We start from the raw sequence: 20,580 nt of genomic DNA on the forward strand, positions 1-20,580 counted from the left end.
CTCCTTAGTGGCATCCTGTTCATCGTGGCAAGTACCGTTGAGATTGTTCTTTGCATAGGTGACCATGCTATCAATCGTAGTCGGTATCTGGATAAAAAGTAATAGTCTGCAAATTTCTCTCTCTCTGTTGCAAATGCAATGTAAAGATAGCTCTACAATTAAATCGAGTCTATCCCACTTCAGAATAGTGTTTGTATTCTAGTACTCATCTTTAATATAAAAAAAAAAGAGCTTACTCTTTTGGAGCACGTTAAACAGTTGAGGATAACTTGTCAAAACAAACTTCTTTAGGGTTCTCTCAGTGGCCAACTGGGGCAGCACTTTATAGTGCGAACACTGAGTGGCTCTACTCAGTTCACCGTACAGCTGTCTGTATTGCCTTGGGAGCTTTATGCACCTTCCAATTTACAATTTGTGTTCTGAAGCATGTGAACATTTTCTAAGTGATCTAGAAAATGTTCACATGTTCACTAATACTAAAGCTATAGTTGAAGTGATGTTTTTATTTTTTTTTTAGCCAGTACAAAAAAGCCTCTAACTTCCTTGCACTCTATTACTAATACTAAAGAAATGGTAATGCAGATTTGCTTAGTTCCAGGCACATAGGAATCCCTGGTAATGAACTGGCAGACCAAGCAGCCAAGACTTCTATCACAACACACCCAGGATCCTGAGCTGGATATCATCATCATCCTCTTTCTTGGTGATTTCCTTCTATTTCTCTTCTCTCTCTGGCTGGTGCAGCATAAGCCTCAGACTTCCTTGCACCATATAGCTAATAATAATAATAATAAAAAAAAAACACCTGAATATGAACTGGATATTCCCTAGAAAGGTTATGCACAAATAATCTGGAACAAAAACATACTGCATTGGCAGCAAGGGCGCCTCCGTAGCCAGGTGGGAAGGAGCAGCAGTGCGTACCACACGCTTCTTGATTAGACCGGGGTTCGAGCCCATCACCACCAAATATGGAGGATGCGGAAAGGTCAAGGAATGACCACCGCATATTCCGGAGCAATATGGCCTTAGTTGCTAATGCTCCTAAAAACCAAACAACAACAAACAACAATTGGCAGCAAGACTGGCAGAGGCTAGACAACAAACTTCAGACCATGAAATCTTTCCTTTACCCTGGGTTTTTGGTATCTGGAAAAATTGTCTTGAAGTATAGCATGCTTCAACTCAGACACACAATTTCACTTATGGTAACTTCCTAAGAGCAGGAAATGAATTTGTCTTCCATTGTTTCCAAGCTGTAATATTTTATTCACATAAAATACATCCTTCTAGACTATCTCTTATATAAATAGCATTTTCTGCTCATGGGCACAAATAACTGCCAATCTTGAAACATCCTTTGACAATAATGCTAAAGGAAGCATTATTGTCAAAGGAAATCCTGATAGAGCCAAAAAAGGAAATCCTGATAGAGCTCTCCATCCTGAAAGAAATTAACCTGTACCATCTTCTCTGAATATACTCAGTAAAATGATCAATGAACAATATTAAATACAGTTCTTTATTTTTCACTTTAATATACTTGTCAGAAACAATAAACATTAATATGGCATAATATGGCCAAAGCTATAATGTGTGCCACAAAATCAAACAAACAAACAAACAACAATTTGTACAAATGCTGACAAAGCTACTAAGAATGCACCTACAGCATGGATAATATTGAAAAACTTAAGAGTATGAATTGAAAGTAAAAATCCTGGTGGAGAGCAACTTAATTTCAGAGCTGGATAACTTCATATTTCTCCACATTTCTATTTGTTATTGTGTGAAAAAATACTTGAAGAAAAATTTTTGGTTACACTGGATATCCATTTAGTCTGGAGTTTCTAGTTGCTAATGTTTGAGTCTTGTATTTTACCAACAAATAATTTTGCAGTTACAAATGGTGACCAGAGTGCAAAATGCTTACTGTTCCACCACATCTCAAGCTAGCTGAATACTGCACAGACATTAGTTTACTTAGGAGTGGAATAGTCCTTGGTAGAATTTCTGACAGGTCCTATTCAGATAAATATCAAGTTGCTGAGGGGCCCCCAGAAGCCTTTGTGCTTGTTGCATTATATTATCTGTGCCTTTCTATTGTTTTTCCTGGAAATAGATAGCAAAAATAAACCACGAATATGTTAACTTATGGATGAATAGGATTGCATTTCCTATTTAATCTCACAGGAGTGCATTTCCTATTTATATGAGTTATTTTAATGTAAAAATGTTTAATTTTATGTCATTTTAATATGTCATACTTTCTAAGAAACAGTCTGTCATATATAGAGAAAATTGAGTGAAAAATTAAAAAATAACACATTCTCTTTGCTCTGGAACTAGCAGTTAATAAAAACAACTTTTATTCCAATTTTATTATGGTTTTAACTGCCCTGTTCTTTCTTTTGTGTTCCTAATAATTCTTTATATATATGTAAGGTTATCTGCTTATTGTGTAGTCCATTAGTCAATGACCTGTACTGAGGTAACTATGGCAATAGAGCACATAGTAGTGATCACATATGGAGTGAAATATTTTTTTTTTAAATAGGTGACAGTTTATTCAGTACTCTAACAGTGAAACTTGAAAGCAGTTTTGTTCTGACCAGTAATATTTGAGGTTCAGTGCAATGCATAACTAATTTTTTCTGAGAAGAATGCACGAACATTGCTACACCCAGATCATTTTCACAGTGTCATGAGACATGGTAATAAATATCCAAGAAGGCCTATGCCATATAAAACAACCATTCATTGCACTTTCAGTTTCCATTGAAAGAGAATTCAGTAATTTCTCTTTGTTTTAGTGTAATATTCTTGATTAATGTTCACAGACATAGAAAGAAATTACACGTTATAAGAAAGGATTATTTATTTTTGGAATTTTTTTTTTTTTTTATAAAAAAAAAAATAATAATCTTAACTGTGTGATTGAGCCAACAGTCGTTATTTTTAGTACAACTCCTCTGTAATATGAACTGCTCTATAATATGAACATTTTCATATTATAGAGCAAAATTAACAATTATTTTTGATCTGAACCCGCACTTGATTCTGTGACATCAGCTTTTATTTTGGCTTCATTCTAACAGCAGTGATATTTGAAGCTCCTTTACTGAAATAACTAAAATGATTCACAAGGGAGGGAGGGAGAGACATTTGACCAAAAATAACAGTGAAAATTTTTTTACTATACAGCTAGGTCGTGATTAGTGCAACTAATGAATCCAATGAAGTAGTTGCATTATTCAAAGTTATAATTATGTGTAAAATATGGTAATTGGTTCCAGCTTGACAGAAATAGGTAATGAAAAAATTCTAAACATAAGTTTTTATATGTGTATTAACGAAATATTACAGTAAAGGATAAAAATGATATACTTATAATTTAAATTTATTATTAACAAAGTCATAGAGTACTGTAATTATAGAAAGCAAAATAAAAACAAAAAAATTCTAAATATCATTTCTAAAGGTAAGTTTACACTGATGAAAACATCTGTATTGTCTTTCGAAATATTTTAGCAGCGTAGACTGAACCGTTTTCTCTTTCTTTAAATCTTCGTATATATGCTGATAGATGCAGAGTGCTTTATCCACATCTTAGCGAATTTGCATGCTTCGATCGAGGTTAGGGTCAGCATTCATAATTTTTGCTTCATGACTTCTACAGCTCGAAAGATATCTTCGAATTATTCCTTGAGAGTGATTCACTTGCACATTATCTCATTCTTTGGCATCATTGTCGGCTTCTTCAAATGCTCTTTTTTGATCTAAAAGTAGGAGATCATCATTAGTCAATTCTTCGAAGTGTGAATTGAGCAGTTCCCAAACATCGTCATTTTCTAGTTCATCAAATCCAAGTTCTCTTCCAATACTTATTTCTTCTATAACAGTTTTTTCTTTGAAACCACTACTATTTGCACAATGAGGAAAAATGCCCTTCCACACATGTTATTTGTTGCCAAGCATGCTGAATATTTTCTATTGCATGTCTGACGTTATAATTTTTCCAGAACTCTGCTAAAGAAATTGCATTGTCTCCTGTAGTTTTAGCAATTGTCTGTTCAAATGTTTTTCTTATGTAGTAGGCCTTAAATGTTGCGATGGTCCCTTGATCCATAAGCTGCAACAAAGATATTGTGTTTGGCTGCAAAAAAATGATTTTTACATTGTAGTTGGATTACCTGGATGTGATGTTGCTTTAATGCGATGTTGCTTTCCTTGCAATATTTTTCAACAGCTGGACAAAAATAGCTTGAAAACCAGTCGGTGAATACAGCTTGGATCACCCATGCTTTCTTATTTGATCGCCAGATAACTGGAAGTGATTTATGGTTGTAGCCTTTTAGAGCGTGAGGATTTGGAGACCGATAAACAAGCATCAGTTTCAATTTAAAATTGTCTTGAGCATTGCCTCCCAATAAAAGTGTTAGGTGATCTTTAGACACTTTAAATCCAGGTTGAGTTTTTTCTTTCTTAGAAATGTAAGTTCTGGAAGGCATCCTTTTTCCAGAATAAACCAGTTTCATCCATGTTAAATATTTGTTGATTAGTGTATCTACCATCTTCAATTTATTTTTTTTAAAATATCAAGATATTTAGATGCTGTGTCCTCATCTGCACTGGCAGCCTCACTAGTAATTTTAACATTATGCAGATGAGCTCGATTTTTAAATTAATCAAACCAGCCAACACTCGCACTAAATGTTTCTTCTACTTCATTATTTTTTTCTTTCACTCTCTTAAACAAATTTAATGCTTTTGTCTGAATGGCTGCTCTGCTAAGGGGAGTGCATTTTTGATTGCAATCCTCAATCCATAATTAAGACACTCCATTTCTATCATAGTAATACTTCTATTCCTTGTAGATGTTTGCAAACCACAAAAAGCTGATGCAACTTTACATTCTTCTTTTATTTCTACTGCATGTTTTATAATATTCTGTACCACAGATTCAGGCATTCCGACATATCCTGTTTTAGAGTTGCTATGACCATGTTCAATCACATCAATTTTTTTGCTGTAATCTAATAACAAGCCTCTTCTTTTTTTTTTCGCTCGTAGTGGTTTTATCTGAAGGAATCTTCCTTTTGTCCATTTTGTTAAGGGCACTTCTTAAAACGATTAAAACAGATCATGAAAACTAATGTATATTACGGCAGGCAGTGGCACGTGCACACGCAAAGATAAACAAGTGTAGCAGCGTCTAATTCGAGAATAATCGAGGCTAATCGTCTAATCTCGCATTAACTGAATTTTGGTTCGCATTAAACATGACCTGGTATCATTATACAATTCACACTAAATTGAATATCACATTATTCGAACTTGCATTAATTGCGACCTAGCTGTATTATTAATATTAGTAGTGGCAAATGATGCAAAGAAGCAAGCTTATACATCATTAGCCAAAAAAAAAAAAAACTAACACTTCCTGCATCACTTATAATAATTTTTCTAGTTCTTAAATTTATTCAAACTACTCACTTATTATTATTATTAGCCATATGGTGGCAAGGAAGCCTGAGGCTTTTGCTACACCAGCCAAAAAAAAATTTCTGAGTTACCCTGAGAGAGAGAGAGAGAGAGAGAGAGAAACAGAAGGGAATCACCAAGAAAGAGAAGAATGGTGATCAGCTCAGGACCCTGGGTGGTTGCAAATCCATATTCACCAGATGTGAGCCCCTGGGGTCTTCAACAATAGATAGAAATTTGTTCCAACAATTAACTTTGCCCTTGCCGAAAACAAATTTCTGTGCAACTTTTCTGCATCCAACCTTTCTCAATTTAAATTCCCCCCCCATGTGCATTGTTTGGAGCAACGGTTAATATGCCATCAGCATTTAGCTTACTCAATTCATTTAAGCCTTAAACACCTGAACCAGACCTTGCATGTGCCTAGTTTCCAGATACTGCAATTTGTAGAACTGAAGTCTTTCTTGGTAAGGGTACCATTTTATTCCCTTCATTGATATCGTTGCTCTTCTCTGCATCATTCCAACAGAGTCCCTTCCTAAAAGGAGACTTTTAGACTTGTATACAGTACTCAAGTTTTCACCTGGCTATCACCTTATACAATGACAAAATGTCTGTATTATTGACAAAACCGTATGAGTTGTTCTAGCAGCGCTTCTGTACTACTGCTCAGGGGGACTTCAAGTCTACAGGGATGGGATACACTTAAATAGAAAGGGTGCAAGAATGTTTGCTGATGCTATCGAGTGTTAGGCGGGTCGGAAAACTGCTAGATTGGGGGGATACAAGGACTAATAGATTAACAGTAGCCACTGGCAGAGGTGAAAGTGATTCTTGCACTGCTTCTATTGGAATGAGCCGCAGCCTGGAAAATAAGATGCAGGATATTTCAGAGACTGCTGGGAATCATTGGGGTTCAAGTAAACACATGGGTTGTGTTAGAGTAGCTAAGAAAAAGAACAGGTGCATGTATACTTGCGTGTATACCAATGCTAGGAGTTTAGTAAATAAATTTGATGAATTGCTCAAAACATCAAAGGCAGATATTGTGGGGATTTCAGAGACGTGGTGTCACACAGATATAAGGAATGCAGAACTGGAATTTGGGGAGTACAATGTCTACAGAAAGGATAGACAGGATAGGAAGGGAGGAGGGGTTATGCTATTAGTTAAAAAACACATAAAATCCAAGGAAGTGAAGCCAGTCGACATCGCTGGACAGTGCAGTGTCGAGTCAGTTTGGTGTTACATAAGCATTGGGAGATCAAAATTGAGAGTAGGAGTGTGCTATAGGCCTAATGACTCTGATGAGTATAATAAGAAACTGTTCGGAGAAATAGAGTGGGCCAGTAAATCAGAGAGTCTTATAATGGGAGATTTTAATTTCCCAGATATTGACTGGAATTTGGGGGCTGGTCACTCACACACTAGCAGGGCTTTTTTGGATTTATTGGATGATTGTTTTCTACATCAGCATGTTCGGGAGGCAACTAGAGGGAGTAATACTCTTGATTTGATTATCAGTAGTGATTCTTCATGCATTAAGAATCTGCAGATAAATGAACCAGTAGGTGGCAGTGATCACAGTGTGCTGAAGTGGGAGTTACTCAAAGAGGTAACTACCATTAGGGGTAAAGGGAAGGGGTATTGCTTTCGTAAAGGCGACTACAATGGACTGAGACAGTATTTAAATTCTATACAGTGGGATCAACTGATGATATTGCCAACAGCAAATTCAAAATGGGAAGCATTCAAAGAACTTATCTTGGAAGCTACTAGGCTTTACATACCAACTAAGAAATATTGTTCAAGGTTTAGGCCTAAATGGATGTCAGCTGAACTAATGAGGCATATGGCAGAGAAGAAAAATGCATGGGATACATACAAATTAACACATGACACAGATGCCTATGATAGATACAAGTTGATCTGTAACCAAGTTACAAAGGAGGTTAGGCAGGCGAAGGCAGATTACGAGAGATCCTTGGCAAGGGATGCGAAGAAAAACAGCAAAGAGTTCTTTACTTATGTAAACTCTAGAAGGAAGGGGATGAATCAGATTGGTCCACTTGAGATCGATGGGTCAGCTGTTGATGACCCTGCTCAGGTAGCTAACAAACTAAATGAATATTTTGCATCGACATTCACACATGAGGAGTTATTCAGCGAGGGGAATGCCAGAGGTGTATTCAACTCTAGCAGTAAGCTAGAGAATCTTGTAATAACTGAGAGCAAAGTGGAGGAGAAATTGTTGAAGATAAACACAAGAAAGGCACCTGGGGTGGATGGGATCTATCCAGTTATATTAAAGGAGGCAGCAAAGGAAGTAAGCAACCCCTTAGCCATAATTATGAGAGCTTCCTTGGACTCACTGGAGGTACCCACGGACTGGAGATGTGCAAATGTGACCCCAATTCACAAAGGGGGATCAAAGGCTGACACAAGTAATTATAGACCTGTGAGTTTAACTTCTGTTCCTGGAAAATTAATGGAGGCACTGGTTAAAGAAGCACTGCAGGATCATCTAGACAAGACTTCAGTTATAGCTAGGACACAGCATGGTTTTGTTAAGGGTAAGTCTTGCCTGACCAATTTGATTGGATACTATGATGCAGTCACAAAAGAACTGGATGCAGGGAATAACTTTGATATTATATACTTGGATCTTAGAAAGGCTTTTGATACTGTTGCACATGGAAGACTGCTGCACAAATTGGAGCAGTGTGGCATTGGAGGCAAATTGCTGCTATGGATAAAGAGGTGGTTGAGGGGGAGAAGACAGAGTGTGGTAATCAATGGACACTGCTCATCGTGGACTAAGTTATTAGTGGAGTCCCTCAGGGTTCAGTATTGGGTCCTTTATTGTTTTCTATATTTATAAATGATATTGATGATGGTATATCAGGCTTAATGTCCAAGTTTGCAGACGATACGAAGGTTGGCAGGGTTGTCAAGGACACTACTGACACTATGCTACTGCAACAGGATTTGGAAAGGTTGAGCAAATGGGCTTCGAGGTGGCAAATGAAGTTTAACATTGACAAATGTAAAGTACTACATATGGGAAACAGCAACCCCAGAGCAACATATCAACTCTGTGGTACTACACTGACAGTGGTAGAGAATGAAAGGGACCTGGGGGTGGTTGTGCAGGCAGATATGAAGTTCTCTGAGCAGTGCAGACGGGCTGCAAGAGTAGCTCATGGTGTATTGTCAATGATATATAGGAATTTTTCTAGCAGGGATAAGGAGGTGATTATTCCCTTGTATAAAGCAATGGTCAGGCCACACCTAGAGTACTGTATACAGGCCTGGAGGCCTCATTTCAAGAAGGATGTAGAGCTGCTGGAACGAGTACAGAGAAGGGCAACTAGATTGGTGAATGGGACAAAGGGTTGCTCTTACGAAGAAAGGTTTAAGTTTTGCGAATTACAGTGTCTGGAAACTAGGCACCAGCGAGGTGATCTGATAGAGGTGTACAAAGCCTTGAATGGTTTGAGCATGCTCAATGCTGATGGGATTCTTCCTCTTGCTCAGAATAATCACCTGAGAGGGCATAAATTCAAATTGAGGAAAGACAGATGTAGGATAGATGTGCGGAAATTTGCCTTTAGCCAGCGGGTGGTTGGTAGGTGGAACAGACTTCCATCCCTTGTCGTGGAAGTTGATAGCCTAAATAAGTTTAAGGCTCAGCTGGACAGGTATTTCGAACGAACAGAGGGGTGAAGTGGAAGTGGTTATTTTTATTTATGTTACTTTCTTTTTTTTTTTTGGCTGATGCTGCATAAGCTTGCTTTCTTGCATCAAATGCCTCTACTAATGCTAGCCAAGTCAGACTGAATAATTACCCTTTTTTTTTTTTTTGTAACACGTGCGGTACTTTGCATTTGTCAATGTTAAACTTCGGTTATCACTTCTCAGCCCATCTGCCTAATTTTTCTAGAGGTTGTTGCAGTAGCATACTCTGGCTGATGCCATAAAACCATACAACTAATACTTACTACCATGATTATTACCGTCATTAATCACCCTGTTGACCTTTGTATCATCTGCAAACATAGACAATAAGCCTTATGTGCCTTCATCAGTATCATTAATAAACATTGAAAACAACAGTGGACCCAGCACTGAGGCCTGGGGGGCTCCGCTGATAAATATAGTCCAAGAAGAGCAGTGCAGAGTTGATAACCTAATCACTCTTGTCTTCTTTCATTCAACCACCCCTTTATCCATATCAGTAACTTTCTCTTAATGCTACCTGTTCCAGTTTGTACAGTAGTCTTTTATATGTAACGATATACAGATTTTCAGAAATCTAAATTATGATGTCAAAATTATTTTTTGCTTACAGTTCCTTTGTTACTGTATCAAAATGTCCAATCAGATTGGTCAGACAAGATTGCCCTTTAACTAATCTATTCTCTGACTGCAGTATGACTACATTGTTGTCTAGATGGCCCTGCATTACTTCTTTAACCAGTGTCTCCATTATTTTTACTGGAACAGAAGCCAAGCATACAGGTTTGTAATTACTCACTTCATCATCTGATTTCCCCCCCCCCACCTTTGTGAATAGAGGAAACATTTGTACATCTCTGATTTGCAGAGAGGGCCTTCCCTGGATCGAAGGATGCCCTTATAATTAAGACTAAAGGTTGGCTTACCTCTTTTGTTTCTTCTTTTAATATAATTTGCTAAATCCCATTTGTCCCAGGCACCTAGTAAATTCTAAATGATTTTACTGATTTTAATAATTATATAATTATTAAAATCAGTGCTGCAACTTTCTTGTCTTTTTAATATTTATAAGTTTATATAACTTATTTTCCTTGGTTATTTTAAGTATCTAGTATCTAATACTTTTAATAATTTTCAGCACTTCAGTGCCTGTGAAAGAGACTACATTTCGGCCTGTAGTTTGCTTGGAAAAGGTGCAGATTATGCACATCTTTCTGGAGCTCAGTATACACGAATCCTGTTTCTTCTTAGCAAAGGAATGGTAATTAATATATTAACTAAAAAATGTTTAAGTGTCTTTTTTCTTGCTTTGTACATAAACTTAAGAAAAAGAATATGAGAATAAACTTCTTAGGGAAACCACCAGGAGAATCAGTGTTCTTGCCTTGTTCATTATCGAAGATTTATTTGTCATTAAAATTGTTCAAGTTAAGATAACACTAGTTGGCAGTTGACTTTAATTTTGCTCTGAGAAGTATCCTAGGAAATGACAAGTAAAGGAAATGTTAAAATCACCCTTTCAAATGTGATTTTAATTGCCCTTAGAAATCACTTGAATTTAATCCACTAAGAACATCTAAAATTTTCAAGGAACACATGCTAAATGAAAATGTTTCAGGTAATAATTCTAAACACTGCACATGGTTCCATGCCTTTAAAAAGATATGGCAAAAAAGTACAAATAGCAATGAATGTCTAAAGAGTTTATGGAAATGGTAAGTTACCCAGGGTGGTAGCCCTGATTTTCAAGTGAGTTAATGACCAGGCAATTTTCTAGTGCAATATTTAGTGTTTTGTTTTTCTAGCACAAGTACTAATTTTTGCTTGTAGTGTCCTGGCTGTTAGCAATGTACTGCCACTTTCCAGCAGCATGCTTCTTTTTCTATGAGTAACTATGAATGTACTGCTATTTTTATAATTTTATTTATTTTTTACTCATTTGGTCACTGCTTCTGCTTCCACATGATGGGACTGAAAACCTGGAAGGAAAGCTCTCACTAGTGGGATTAACAGAAGCAATGAAATAAATACAACATGAACCTAGTGATCATACTCTGACTTGACCATGACTCTTCACAGTCAAAAAAGACTGTATGGGATGTACATCAACAAGAATATCCTATGTTTCTTATTTTATACTCTCTTTCAGATAAATCTATGATTACTGTTCCCCCCTTTTCTTATTTAGAAATGTTCAGGAAATGCAGTAGGTTCATGCAAAATGGCCAGAGAACTGGGATCTGGAGACACATTTATTGAGGTAGAACTACTATGTCCATAAGTCACATGTATTCTAACTTATTGAAACAGTATTTTAGTTCTTGACCTTTTGCTGAACACCCGTACAGGTTATCCCCCACATGCTATGCAAAAGGAATCATCACAGAGGGGGTTTGATCAATGTTATGGAAAATGAGCTAGTTCTGGAAATGCAAGGCGAAAAGTTATTCAAGCAAAGTGAACCAGGATCAGGAAAGATGAACTTATTCCCATGAGAAATATCCTTACATTTGGCATGTCAGTCTTACCGTTTGGTGTAAAAACCAGTTACCTCCATTGCCACATTTGGCACTTATAGTATCTGATCCCATCAGATACTATAAGTGCCAAACATTTTATCACTTGCAAATGATATGTAAGGTATAGTTTGTCCTAATTGCAGGTCCAAGCCTGCACACAAAGAGATTGTACTGCAGAAATGGTGCATTGTCCATTGTCCAAGCTTACTTTAAAGCCTACAAAGTCTGGAAAATAGGAAAAAAAAAGGTTAAAAAGCATAAGGTAGAATATATAAAGAAGCTAAGGATAAAATTATGCTTGACTTGCCAAATGACACTTATGCAGCAGCAACCTAGAAATAATAATCAATAGCAATGGAAATCTCATTCCCCCGAAGCTGTGTCTATTGCCAATTGGGCCTGAAAAAACTCTCATCTTTACAGCAGTCCCTTAGGGAATAACAGTTGATAGCTCTTGCTGATAACACTCGATGATGATTTCACAAACTGTATCTAAAAGCTGCAAACTGAAAAGAGCAGTTCCAATCAAGAAATCACAGTCCTGTTCAGTGGATATGGACTTCGAAAACAACACCAGTCAGGATGAGCCAATCTAAGATATTTATGCAATAGATGAAATGGACTTGCTGACTTGTTTTTACAAAAAACAAGGAAATGAAGAAACTCTCCTGCAATAAATACTGTGTATATTGGACTTAGAACAGATGAAATCATATTCAACTACTAAAACAAAATAATGTAGCACATTATGCAATGAAATTGTTGAGGACTACATAGCAATAATGATTATATCTCTGACTTAAAACAGTCATACATACAACAGTATATAGTACAGCATAGTCCAGCAAACATCCATTTGCAAGAAACTGATCTAACTTTGCAGTTGACTCCAGCACTTAAGAACTACATTATCTATCAACAAAATAAAAATATCACAGCTGCTGCATGTGGTGGTGCTGTTTTTACAAACTCCAGAGAATGCTTGTGTTTTTATAGCCACCTCTGCAGTATAATAGCCACTGCTGTTGACCTGCCATTCTGCTTTCCAGCACTATTTCCAAACATCCAGTAATCAGTTTTTAGATAACCCAGTCAGTATTGACAACTATCCAGTTATTTGTAAACTTCAAATGACTAATATTACCACAGATAGAATATAAAATGGAGACTCCATAATGAATTTCAATTTTATTAAAAAATATTTTTCTTAACACCTAAATCATCAAATACCAGTCTAAATGATATTACTAATCATATTACTACAGATTCTAACTGCTATGCCTCAAACCTCTATTGGCTTTCATATATATATATATGCTATCATTGGCTAAACAATCTATGACAACAAGAAAAAAAAAGAATTAAAGAAAAAAGCAGCAGCACAGAACCACTTCCATAAAAAAAAATGGCTGACCTTATCAGTTTCAAAAAAATTAAAGAAAAAACTCACTATTTGAGTTAAAAAAATTATAACTTTTTTCTTCTAATATTTAATTTTCTTTGACTATTACAACAAATGCAAATAGCAGAATAACTTGAAATAAAATCAATAAACTGAAGTAAACTTCCTCTCACAGGAAATAATCCTTTCCAGTGGAAATAATGAATACCTCCAGAATCTTTTTCTCGTATTCAACTTTATATACATATGATTCAAAATAAACAGTTTTATATGTCTCTTCTATTATGATTGTGGTTTCTTGTGCATAGTATTGTGGGTAATCACAGAACACGAGTTCTGTCAACTTACCTGTGTTTATCTAGAGACCCAGTCCACACTGTTTTGATTGTGATCTTATCTCCTGAAAACAAAAAGATTTAAACAACATAGAAGAACAGCAATTAAGTATTTCTAAAATACAATTGATTCAGCTGTCATTATAACTGTTTCTCATATGCACAGACTTGAAATGCAAAGTTTCATGTTCTAGTATTCCTTTGGATAATACAGTTTTTTTCAGCGGCGCCTCTGTAGCCAGGTGGGAAGGAGCAGCAGCAGTGCGTAGCACATGCTTCTTGATTAGACTGGGGTTTGAGCCCATCACCACCAAATACGGAGGATGCGGAAAGGTCAGGGAATGACCACCCCATATCCCCGGAGCAATATGGCCTTAGTTGCTAATTCTCCTAAAAACCAAATAACAACAACAACAGTTCTTTCAGCATTGTTAGCATTTAAAAGATAGTGACAAATTACACTTCATTTAAATAAAAGGTTCTTTAGTCAAGTGTCTGAAAAAAGATTTACAATCCAAGGCAAATTCTGCATAGAAATTGGTACATATGTTTTAGACCCAATTTTTTATTCCAGCAATGGGGTCAAAAATTTTGGACCACATTATAGGTGAGTCCATGTTTTATTGAATTTACATATTTGGATGTAAACTTACTGATGTTTGACTGTTAGAAACCACCAACCTAAAGAATGTAACTACAGTCAGTCCTCGTATAACACGTGTTTACACTACACGAATTCGATCATACACGATTTATAAATAGGGGAACAATATCTTATATAACACGAACCGAATTCGCTTATGCACAATTCGCCTTTGTGTTTACAAGAAATGGCAGTCGAACGCAAATCACCCCAACTGAACGCAACACGATAGGAATGAAGAGAAGATTCTGAAAATGTATTTATGTTTTTTATATCAGTGAAGGGGAAACACATTTCATCATAATAACATAAAAACCAACATAATTCCAGCTATCGGTATAATCGCAAATGCAATTAGATCGAGTTTACTACCAGTTTATTGCTAAAGTTACTAGCAGAAATGCAACTGGAAATTGTTTTTATTGTTTTATGGTAGTAACCCCTAGAAATGTGCTTTAGTAAAATGTGAGGTGTTAATAGTGTATCTCGGCCTTTACGGTGTTGTTTATTCAGTTGCTACACGCGCGCGCAGCTTTGTTTATGTGTATCAAGCGTGCCTCCTCGTTTTGTAATTATGCTTTGTTCCCTAAAAATGAGTAAAATACTTAAAAGGTGTGAAAAGGAAGCGTCCTGGTGAAGATACTGCAGATTCAGAGAGAAAAAGAAAAGCAATATCGATAAACGGAGGCGGACTGGGTCAAACATTCTTACCCGGGAAAATTTATAGTGGCCTCATACTATGGTTTATGGCCAGAATCACACCGGCCTCCGGCCCACCATAATAAGCCTTACCGGGGTTTCCCCGGAAAGGCTTATTATGGCCAGTCCGCCTCTGTCGATAGAGAAAAAATATGAAATTGTGAAACACTTTGAGCGAAATGAAAGACCATGTGATATTACATGTGCTACAGACCTAAATGAGGCAACGCCGAGAATTAGAAAGAATGCAGAGAAAATAAAAACAACTTTCATAGCAGGAACAACTCAGAGTGTAATTAAAATCCATTAGATTAAGACACAAAGAATTGGAAGAGATGGAACGGCTGTCATCTGTTTGGATAGAAAATCAAACAAAAAACAAGTTTGCTTACGATAGAAGCAAAAGCATTAGCAATATTTTATTACATAATAGTCGTAATAAAATGCGTAAGTATTTTATTACGATTATTTATTGTGTTTGGTAATGTTTTGGTTACAAATGTGTGTTCAATCTTGGGTGGTCGGCACCCAACCCCATTTTTCCCATAGGGCCTGTTGTTTATATTGCATGATTTTGCATTGCACGAAACGCAACTATCGCAACTAGAGGGAGCAATACTCTTGATTTGATTATCAGCAGTGATTCTTCATGCATTAAGAATCTGCAGATAAATGAACCACTAGGTGGCAGTGATCACAGTGTGCTGAAGTGGGATTTACTCAAAGAGGTAACTACCATTAGGGGTAAAGGGAAGGGTTATTGCTTCCGTAAAGGGGACTACAATGGACTGAGACAGTATTTAAATTCTATACAGTGGGACCAACTGATGATGTTACCAACAACAAATTCAAAATGGGAAGCATTCAAAGAACTTATCTTGGAAGCTACTAGGCTTTACATACCAACTAAGAAATATTGTTCAAGGTTTAGGCCTAAATGGAGGCCTAAACCTTGAATAAATGAACTAATGAGACATATGGCAGAGAAGAAAAATGCATGGGATACTTACAAATTAACACATGACACAGAAGCCTATGATAGATACACGTTGATATGCAACCAAGTTACAAAGGAGGTTAGGCAGGCGAAGGCAGATTACGAGAAATCCTTGGCAAGGGATGCAAAGAAAAACAGCAAAGAGTTCTTTACTTATGTAAACTCGAGAAGGAAGGGGATGAATCAGATTGGTCCACTTGATATTGATGGGTCAACTGTTGATGATCCTGCTCAGGTAGCTAACAAACTAAATGAATATTTTGAATCGACATTCACACATGAGGAGTTATTCAGCGAGGGGAATGCCAGAGGTGTATTCAACTCTAGCAGTAAGCTACAGAATCTTGAAATAACTGGCAGTAAAGTGGAGGAGAAATTGTTGAAGATAAACACAAGAAAGGCACCCGGGGTGGATGGGATCTATCCAGTTATATTAAAGGAGGCAGCAAAGGAAGTAAGCAAACCCTTAGCCATAATTATGAGAGCTTCCTTGGACTCAGAGGAGGTACCCATAGACTGGAAATGTGCAAATGTGACCCCAATTCACAAAGGAGGATCAAAGGTTGACACAAGTAATTATACACCTGTGAGCTTAACTTCTGTTCCCGGAAAATTAATGGAGGCACTGGTTAAAGAAGCACTGCAGGATCATCTAGACAAGACTTCAGTTATAGCTAGGACACAGCATGGTTTTGTTAAGGGTAAGTCTTGCCTGACCAATTTGATTGGATACTATGATGCAGTCACAAAAGAACTGGATGCAGGGAATAACTTTGATATTATATACTTGGATCTTAGAAAGGCTTTTGATACTGTTGCACATGGAAGACTGCTACACAAATTGGAGCAGTGTGACATTGGAGGCAAATTGCTGCTATGGATAAAGGGGTGGTTGAGGGGGAGAAGACAGAGAGTGATAATCAACGGACACTGCTCATCGTGGACTAATGTTATTAGTGGAGTTCCTCAGGGCTCAGTGTTGGGTCCATTATTGTTTTCTGTATTTATAAATGATATTGATGATGGTATATCAAGCTTAATGTCTAAGTTTGCAGATGATACAAAGGTTGGCAAGGTTGTCAAGGACACTAATCACACTATGCTGCTGCAACAGGATCTGGAAAGGTTGAGCAGATGGGCTGAGAGGTGGCAAATGAAGTTTAACATTGACAAATGTAAAGTACTACATATGGGAAACAGCAACCCCAGAGCAACGTATCAACTCTGTGGTACTACACTGACAGTGGTAGAGAATGAAAGGGACTTGGGGGTGGTTGTGCAGGCAGATGTGAAGTTCTCTGAGCAGTGCAGACGGGCTGCAAGAGTAGCTCATGGAGTATTGTCAATGATATACAGGAATTTTTCCAGCAGGGATAAGGAGGTGATTATTCCATTGTATAAGGCAATGGTCAGGCCACACCTAGAGTACTGTATACAGGTCTGGAGGCCTCATTTCAAGAAGGATGTAGAGCTGCTGGAACGAGTACAGAGAAGGGCAACAAGATTAGTGAATGGTACAAAGGGGTGCTCTTACGAAGAAAGGCTTAAGTTTTGCAAATTACAGTGTCTGGAGACTAGGCACCAGCGAGGTGATCTGATAGAGGTGTATAAAGCCTTGAATGGTTTAAGCATGCTCAATGCTGATGGGATTCTTCCTCTGGCTCGGAAGAATCACCTGAGAGGGCATAAATTCAAATTGAGGAAAGACAGATGTAGGATAGACGTGTGGAAATTTGCCTTTAGCCAGCGGGTGGTTGGTAGGTGGAACAGACTTTCATCCCTTGTGGTGGAGGTTGATAGCCTAAATAAGTTTAAGGCTCAGCTGGACAGGTATTTTGAACGAACAGAGGGGTGAAGTGGAAGTGGGTTTTTTTTTTTTTTTTTTTTTTGGCTGATGCTGCATAAGCTTGCTTTCTTGCATCAAATGCCTCTACTAATGCTAATGCTATCGTGCTATACAAGGACTTACTGTACAAATAATGATCATTACACTTGGCATGAGTGAAAATAGATAAAAAAAAAATGTAGCAATCATATACATATTTTTTTTTTTTTTTTTTTGCTAGAAATAGCTTTCACTCAAATTTTTTGTGATTTTATTGCTAAGAACGAAAATTCACACCAAGCCCATACATGTAAAATTCAAGAATATCTATGCTCTATCATTATCAATTAAAAAAATAATAATAAAATAAAAAATAAACACCTGAAGAAACACGCATTTTGACATTGAAATTACTATCTGATGTGAGTACTTGATGAAGTCTACATAGTACCTGAATACATTGTAGTTTTTTAATAAATGAAACTAAAGTTTATCTGCTTCATTATCTCCTGTTTCTTCTTTTTTGCAATTTCAAATAATTGATTCGAACGAAGAATATGAATTCTCTGATTCTAGCCACTGAAGTGCAGTTCCATGGCTGCTAAAGTTACTTTAGGGGGCAGAAGAAGTGGTGTGTCATCTTCCTCTTTGTCACAGCTATCACAAGATGTGGCTCCAGTTAGGGCCTTGAGGCTGAGCATTTGCCGAAATCATCTGGTCACTTGAGCATTTCGTAAGTAGGACAGTCATCATCAATCCAGTCATAAATGTCACAACTGCCAGACTGTGTAACCATTTCCTGATAAACTGCATTTGCCTTGTCAACACCCCCTCAACCTCTCAAACTCTTCCCGATCTTTTTATTGTTCCTCTGAGTCAGGTCCAATTGCAAATGCTTTATGTAAACTTCATTCCTGACACTTCTCAATAGTAGATGGTGAATTTTTCCAGCAGGGATAAGGAGGTGATTATTCCATTGTATAAGGCAATGGTCAGGCCACACCTAGAGTACTGTATACAGGTCTGGAGGCCTCATTTCAAGAAGGATGTAGAGCTGCTGGAACGAGTACAGAGAAGGGCAACAAGATTAGTGAATGGAACAAAGGGGTGCTCTTACGAGGAAAGGCTTAAGTTTTGCAAATTACAGTGTCTGGAGACTAGGCACCAGCGAGGTGATCTGATAGAGGTGTATAAAGCCTTGAATGGTTTAAGCATGCTCAATGCTGATGGGATTCTTCCTCTAGCTCAGAAAAATCACCTGAGAGGGCATAAATTCAAATTGAGGAAAGACAGATGTAGGATAGACGTGCGGAAATTTGCCTTTAGCCAGCGGGTGGTTGGTTGGTGGAACAGACTGCCATCCCTTGTGGTGGAGGTTGATAGCCTAAATAAGTTTAAGGCTCAGCTGGACAGGTATTTTGAACGAACAGAGGGGTGAAGTGGAAGTGGGTTTTTTTTTTTTTTTTTGGCTGATGCTGAATAAGCTTGCTTTCTTGCATCAAATGCCTCTACTAATGCTAAATGCTAATATTGGTGCAAATACATCATAGTTTGCCCATAAATTTAGACATGAGTGGTGTGGTGGCATCGTTTGATTTTGTCTCATATTGTGGCTACCTTCGCAACGAGATGCCAGGTATTGCGCTGCTTCCAATAAATAATGCTTCTCTAGTAGAGGAGACTACTGTTATTTGTTCTCAGTCGGCGCCACCACCCAGACACATTTTGGAGTTTGTTGGCTCACTATTCGGTGGGCGGGCAGGTACCCTGATAACGCAGACATTGCATCTCAGTTGCGAACTTGAATTAAGTTTGCAACCGAGATGGCATGTCTGCATAGCCGCAATATGTGATAAAGTCGAATGATGCCCATTGCACTACTTATGTAGTTGGATTTATGGGTGAACTATGGTGGATTTACACCGATATTATACAGTTAATTTCAACCCATAACATATTATGCCTTGTACATTTATTCAAATATGGTTCCCCATGCCTACTCTGCCAAGTCAGAAATGCTAGCCAGTATGAGCTTCTTCAGGAATTCTGTTATGGATGCTTCCTTATCAATTATTTATTTGATTAAATTTTTCCTGTACATCCTGAAGGTCGCTATAATGTCTTGATCCAAAGGTTGGATCTTTGAGGTTGTATCCTTTGGCAAATAGCTTATTATCTTTATTTTACTGTCATGACTTTATGAGGTTTTCTGCAGAAGGGTGGGCAAGACAGTTGTCCAGCAGCAAAAGTGCTTTAGGTTCCATGTTTTTCTTAAATGGGACTGGGAGATGAGAGTATCCAAGTGCAAGTCATGGAATTTACAGCTCCAGGAAACTGATATGTTTTTGAAGATTTTTGCTGTTTTATTGATTTAATTGCCATATTAAATCATACTTTATAAGTAGCTTTATAGTCTTAGTCAGGCTATAAAGCTACCTATTTTATATTTTGATATAAAATAGGTAGCTCTAAAGTTCGAATCCATTAGGTTGGGGTTAGTTGGATAATTTTATTATATACAGGGTCATCGAAAAAGGTGTCTGTGATTTCTCTTTTAATTACCTTCAGAAATATTTGATCTATTGCTGTGATCGTAGCAGCAAACAGTGTGATAACTCATTAAGTTTTATTTGACACCTCAACAATGAGCTTGGCTGCGCTGTGTGTGTGCACACAGAATGACTCCTATGTGCACCACCTCAGTCAGTGTCAGTAAGATGGCTGTGCAACAGAAAGTGCAGTGTATGTTGTGACGTTGCACTGTTATGACAGATTTAAATTCAGTGTACCACAACACACACACACACTGCGCTTTCTGTTACACTGCCATCTTACTGACACTGACTGAGGCGGTATGCGTAGGAGTCATTTTGTGCACGACTCCTACGCATACCGCCAAGGTCATTGTTGAGGTGTCAAATAAAACCAGTGGGTTACC

General features: G+C 37.4%; 1 protein-coding gene across 1 annotated transcript in view; it reads left to right on the top strand.

Moving 5' to 3' along the window:
* Positions 1-20,580, top strand: part of Mau2 (Mau2 sister chromatid cohesion factor) — a 289,027-nt gene that overhangs the window by 63,764 nt on the left and 204,683 nt on the right. The window contains exon 5 of the mRNA XM_090380613.1: positions 10,361-10,483. Within this exon, the coding sequence (XP_090236739.1) occupies positions 10,361-10,483 (123 nt within the window). The remainder of the gene's footprint in view (positions 1-10,360; positions 10,484-20,580) is intronic.

The sequence above is a fragment of the Mastigoproctus giganteus genome, chromosome 9, assembly GCF_048544385.1.
Source record: "Mastigoproctus giganteus isolate SK-2022 chromosome 9, ASM4854438v1, whole genome shotgun sequence".
Lineage (NCBI taxonomy): Eukaryota > Metazoa > Arthropoda > Arachnida > Uropygi > Thelyphonidae > Mastigoproctus > Mastigoproctus giganteus.